Source organism: Arabidopsis lyrata (assembly GCF_000004255.2).
Source record: "Arabidopsis lyrata subsp. lyrata unplaced genomic scaffold ARALYscaffold_5, whole genome shotgun sequence".
In the NCBI taxonomy this organism is placed as follows: Eukaryota; Viridiplantae; Streptophyta; class Magnoliopsida; order Brassicales; family Brassicaceae; genus Arabidopsis; species Arabidopsis lyrata.
This window is the reverse complement of record NW_003302551.1, coordinates 1,900,522-1,906,162: the sequence shown is the minus strand read 5'-3', so window position 1 is coordinate 1,906,162 and position 5,641 is coordinate 1,900,522. Positions and strand designations below refer to the sequence as shown.

Below are 5,641 nucleotides of genomic sequence, written 5' to 3'. Positions count from 1 at the left end.
ATTGCCGGTAGCAACATGACCACTAGTGGATTTTATATTCTCAAGTAACTTAGCATTTTTAACCATATGGTGAGAGGCACCCGAATCAACAACATAGTGATCATTAGAAGTGCTCGAAATACTAGAGTAGAGAGAGATACCATTATTAGCGTTGAGCTTAGAGGCCATGGCTTGAAATAATGCTTCCAAGTCCGCCTTTTTCATCACTATATCTCCTTGAGAGATATGTGTAGTTGGAACCAAAGCTAGCTCTTGACCTGAGACTCCCTTGTTACCACTCTCTCCTTGACCCGAGCTAGAACCTTCGGCCATGTGAGCTCTTGGTTCCTTGAATTTGCTTGGCTTTAGATGAGGATGAAGTATCCAACATTTTTCTTTAATATGACCCTTTCGTTTACAATGCTCACACACCAAGTTTCTTCGATCTGCATTTGGTTTAAACACTCCTTTGCTTGCCACCGGTGTTTCCTCTTTCCCTTGAAGAGTTCCTTTGTTGGCCGTGGGTAGATCTCCCTTGTAGAACAAGCCAAGACCACCAATCTCCTTTTGGATTTGGGAACATGCCCCATCTAGAGTTGGTAGTTCATCTCCTCTTAGGATATGTTGAACTAGTCCGTTGAGATTTGGACTTAGACCCAAAAGCAAGCCAAAAACATTGTCTTGCTCTCGCCTCATGGCTAGCTCTTTTGGTTTGATTGTTGGAGGTCTTAGCATTTCGAGCTCAGCTAGGAGAGATCGGTACTTTCCAAAGTACTTCTTGAAGTCGAGATCCTCCATGTGTAAGTTGTTGATTGCTCTCTTGACTTCAAACACCCGAGTCAAGTTTGAGACATCGCCATACACATTCTTGAGTGTATCCCATAGTTCTTTAGCTCTCTCGCAGTAGGAGTAAGCTTGTAGTATAGACGTCTCAAGAGAATTTTGAAGGGCCACAAGCGCTACTTGGTCTTCTTGAGCCCACTTCTCCTCTTCGGGAGTGAGTTCTTTCTCTTCTTTTCCGTCTTCTTCTTCGATTTCAATCGAGGGATCTTTCTTCCCTTTGATGGCTTCAATGTGGTTCCATAATCCACAACTACCCAAGTTATTCTTCGCCGAGCGAGCCCATAAGAGGTAGTTTTCACCGTTGAGTGTAACCGGAATCACTATCCTTTTGAAGTGTGAGAAATTCTCCATGAGTGCACAGCGGATACAAGAGAAATAGATTTAGTGAAACAGGTTTGAGTTTAGAGAACAAATGAACAAGAGTACTTTTCTTTAACCGTTGGATAATAGCAACCAAGATGAGAAAGAACAGAGATTCGAAAATCAGAGATTCAAGGCCAGAGATTTAAAGAAAAATAGAAAGGAGAATAGAAAGGATTTAGAGTTTAGAATGAGGATCTTGCTCTGATACCATGTTAAGATTGAGAGAGAGTTTGAGCGGAAATTTGGATTAATGAAAAATCATAGTTGAGAGAAAAGTGTTGTTATTAAAGGATAAACATTGTTTTTACAAAGTGGAGGCACACAAGTGCTTTTATATGAGAACACACTCTCTAGGGTTTATGGGTTGTGCACAAAGACTAATAGCACCCTCATTCAGACTTGTAACCCGAGTAACCCAAGTAACCTGTAACCCGAGTAACCCAAGTAACCTACATTTAACCCTTAACTATGACTTAGTTAGTGTTAAATGTCTTCTTGATTAACACTTGGACCAATCATGACTGTCAGACACTTTTTGTGTCTCCTCTTTCTTCATCAAATCGGTCGGCATATCCATGCGTATACGTTTACGGTTTTCCTGCCGGCTGCCGAGCACTCTATAGATATAGGTTTAGTTTTTAAGGTTGGGACAATGATATTTTATTAATTTATAGTTATATTAATTTATAGAAAGTTTTGTTTTAATTGTTAAAAAAATTTTTTAAAAAAATATGATGGAAAACAATGTGATCTAAATAAATTAATGTTTTAGATGTTATAAATTTTATAGTTTTAGACTTAAACATTTAATATTTTGAAGAGAAAACAATTTTTTTTTTTTTGATAATGAATAACAAAAATTATAGAATTTCCATATATAAAAGATATACATAAATTAAAATTTATAAATAATGATTCTATAGTTGTATTTGAAAAACCTATAAGACTATTAAAAATGATGTATATTCAAAATTTAAAAACTTAAAATAAATTTTGGCTATTTTTATGAAAACACAATATATATATATATACAAATTTACATGATTATTAATTTATACTATTATTGGGACCATATTTTTACATAGGGATTTCAAAAAATTTATTATTTTATTATCTTATCGAATTTAATTAATTTTTACATTAGGCCAACAACCGGTAAAATTTATTAATTTATCGTGTTTATTAATTTATCGAATATTAATTTATAGAGGTTCTATTGTAAATATAACGAAATAGGAAAACTAACTAAAAAAATAAATTTACATGTATATAAGTTTGCACAACTTACTGTATATTCAAACCAAAACAATTATTTACCATAACGGCATAACCCAATACGATTAAACTTTGAGGAGAACCTAATTAGTCATCTTTCTTTCAGTTACTTGAAAGAAAAGTAACTGAAATTTTAACTGATTCCTCTGTCTTTAACCCTAATTGCGATAGCATAATTATATAAACTCTTGTCCTTCGACAAACGTACTCATTAATATTACTTATTAATAAACTCTGCAAGTTTCTTCACGACTTGACGAGCATTATCAGTATTAGGATTCTTCAAATGAAAAACATGACCTTCGTTTTTAGTCTCCATTACCTCAACTTCACCTTCCCATCCACTCTTCTTCAGCTTCGCCGCGTAACACCAACCTTGTCTCACAAACAGGTCATCTCCGGCTACCAGTACCAAAACCCGCCCGCAACCTAATCCGGATAGATCCGATGATTTGGATCCAACAACGTTGAGCCATGGATCATCAACTCCTTCTTTGCTATTCGGACTTGCGACTCTCCAACTTCCTTCAACACCTTTCGTCTTCCCCACGTCTCTAACCTCAAATTCATCAATTGGAGTCTTCCCCCAAAAATATGGATGAATCAAGATTATCCCTGAGATCACAGTTTCAAGTTTCTCTCTTTTCGCTCGAATCGTAAGATGATGTGCGATGTTTCCACCGGCGCTATCTCCGGCGAGAAACACTTTTCCGAAATCGCCGTGTTTGTTTATCCAAGTTTCCGGTCCGGTTCCGGTGATATGAGTTAAAACCCATTTGAGAGAATCCCATGAATCTTCGTATGGAATAGGAATCGGAAACTCCGGTGCACGGAGATAATCTACTGAGATCGCTAAACATTTAGCGGCGGCGACGGCAGATGTGAGGAAAGTGTGGTAAGTTGGAGAAAAAGCTGTTTCTATGATGAAACCACCACCGTGGAAGTAGATGAGAATTGGGAGCTTTTTGTCGGTGATGTCCGAGACTTTCTCCGGGAGGTAGATGCGGAGGAAAAGGTTTTTCTCCGGTGAATAGATGACATCTTTGGAGACGACGCCGTTTTGTGGTGTTAGAGATGGTGGGACGGTTGTTTCTCCTAAGAGACGCTCAATGCGGCCACTCTTGTAGACTCGAAACGCCGGAGATCTATCGAAAGCGACTTCTGAATCCATTTTGTTGCTTGGACTAGAGATCATAGAAAGAACTGTTAGAGACTTAGAGATGAGTGAAGACGATGAGAAGAAGATAAGAAGAGTGTTTTGTAGCAAACGAGGAATTCAGTTTTTTTTTTTACGGTTGGTCCGGTTTGATTTTTGTGTTCCGGTTGATTCAATTTTGCAAAAAAGATTTGACCAGTTTGTGGGTTTGGTTAAAACCAGATGAGTGTACATGTAGTGAATGTAGAGCTTTGATAGCGTGAAAGTGATGTTGGGTCTATCTAGCGTGAAAGTGATGTTGGGATACAAATGGTTGGATCACTCGATGTCTCCTAACTCATATGGATGTGACTTATGGACAAACCGATTTCCTTGAATATTGTATGGAGGAAAACAAAAATCACATAAACAAATGATTCATGTTGATTTATATTAGAACAAGAACATGCTATATGTTCTTAGATTTAATTACAGCCATCTAATCTTTAGCTCATAGAGAAAATTTATATTATATAAAAAATAATATAAAATTATACAATCTATGGGATCTTTTTTTTTTCCATTGTTTTTTTATATCAATTTTAGGAATATGTAGTTTTCTTTCACACAATTGTCAATTAGGCCTTGCATGTTTATTAGTTTTTAAGTGGTTTTTAGTTTTTGTTTCTATGAAAATATATGTTTTTACAATTCAAGATTTCTAAAAATGAATTTTTAAATTTTTTTTAGGAAAACTAGTTTTCGAATGATTTCTCCGAGTTTCAAAGAAAAACTATAAACCATGGTTTAAAGTGGTTTTAATTCTTCCAAAATTGTATTTTAAAACCTTTGAAGATTATGAGAAAAATTGTTTCCCTACAAAAATAGAGAATCTAGATTTTGAGATCTTTTGCCAAATTTCAAAGAACAATTAAAAACTATGTTACATTGGTTTCTCACTTTTTAAAAAGACTATGTTACAAATTTCGTTTTTTTTTAATTTGTTTTTTATGCAAAATCTAAAAACCATAAACTAATTGCGTTTGAAGTAGAGATGTGTTGTCTTGTTGATTTTCATGATCTATATACACTCATATAATGACCCTTGTCTGTTGTTTGACCAGATCATGATGATCCTTCGAAGACCAATGACCAAAAGACGCCTTGGTTTAATTGTATGACTCATTTCCTTCTTTTTCAATATTGTTTCTTCTGTTTTGCCAAAGCCTAGAATATTGCTGAAAGCCCAAGATACTGTGACACAGAGAACTCAGTTTGATTGTAGGGTTCAGGGAAACATGATGCTAGTGGGATATGTGCAGCTAAAGAGGTCATAGAACTAATCAGGTGTAACCTAAAGTATGACTACATATAACTCCATGATCTAACCTATGAATACAGTGATTCTTGATGTAATGGCTTCTGTAACCGTTGATTTATGTATATACTTGAGCAAGCTGGGTAAGGAAGTTCGGGCTATCGTCTTTTGTAGATCCGATCTGACCAAAAGTGAAAGCTATGATAATGGCAGCCAACAAATTAGTTATGGAGTAATCAAGATAAGTGTGTTGAGGGAGACAGCCACCTACGTCTCTCAAAGTGTTGGCACTTCCTTTGCTCTCCACTAGATACATAATTTTTCGACGAAAAAAACCCAATCAATATAGTTAGCCCCTGGAAGAAAAACTGTTGGTTTAGACATAAGACTTTTTTTAATCCTCTTAGGAACCACCTTTACTCTGACTTAGTGCTAACATTTGGTCTACTAATCGATTTCTAAAGCAAAGAGTCTAACTATACTATGGAAGCATGATCAAGGATTAAATCTCATAGTTGAAGGATTGAATACACTTAAGAATAAGGCTCTGAATATCAATGAGGTTCACCTATATATACCGATATCTTTTTACTCTGTAGATTTTATGATTCCGTTTACAGATCATTTCTTAGTAAATCGGAAAGAACTAGACGGAGGCAAAGAGGTTACACTTGATTATTATTATTTTCTACAAAAAATTACGATAAATAGACTCAATCTTAAAACCA

At 35.6% G+C, this 5,641-nt stretch overlaps 1 protein-coding gene across 1 annotated transcript; it reads right to left on the bottom strand.

Moving 5' to 3' along the window:
• Nucleotides 1–2,418: 2,418 nt before the first annotated feature.
• On the bottom strand, nucleotides 2,419–3,871 carry LOC9311281 (probable carboxylesterase 7). Its single transcript, XM_021026759.1, has one exon. The coding sequence runs from the start codon at nucleotides 3,653–3,655 to the stop codon at nucleotides 2,678–2,680; it is 978 nt and encodes a 325-aa protein (XP_020882418.1). The 5' UTR covers nucleotides 3,656–3,871; the 3' UTR covers nucleotides 2,419–2,677.
• Nucleotides 3,872–5,641: the final 1,770 nt, after the last annotated feature.

Excerpts from the sequence above, each read along its gene's own strand:
- LOC9311281 (XM_021026759.1), bottom strand. The coding sequence starts at position 3,655 with ATGATCTCTAGTCCAAGCAACAAAATGGATTCAGAAGTCGCTTTCGAT.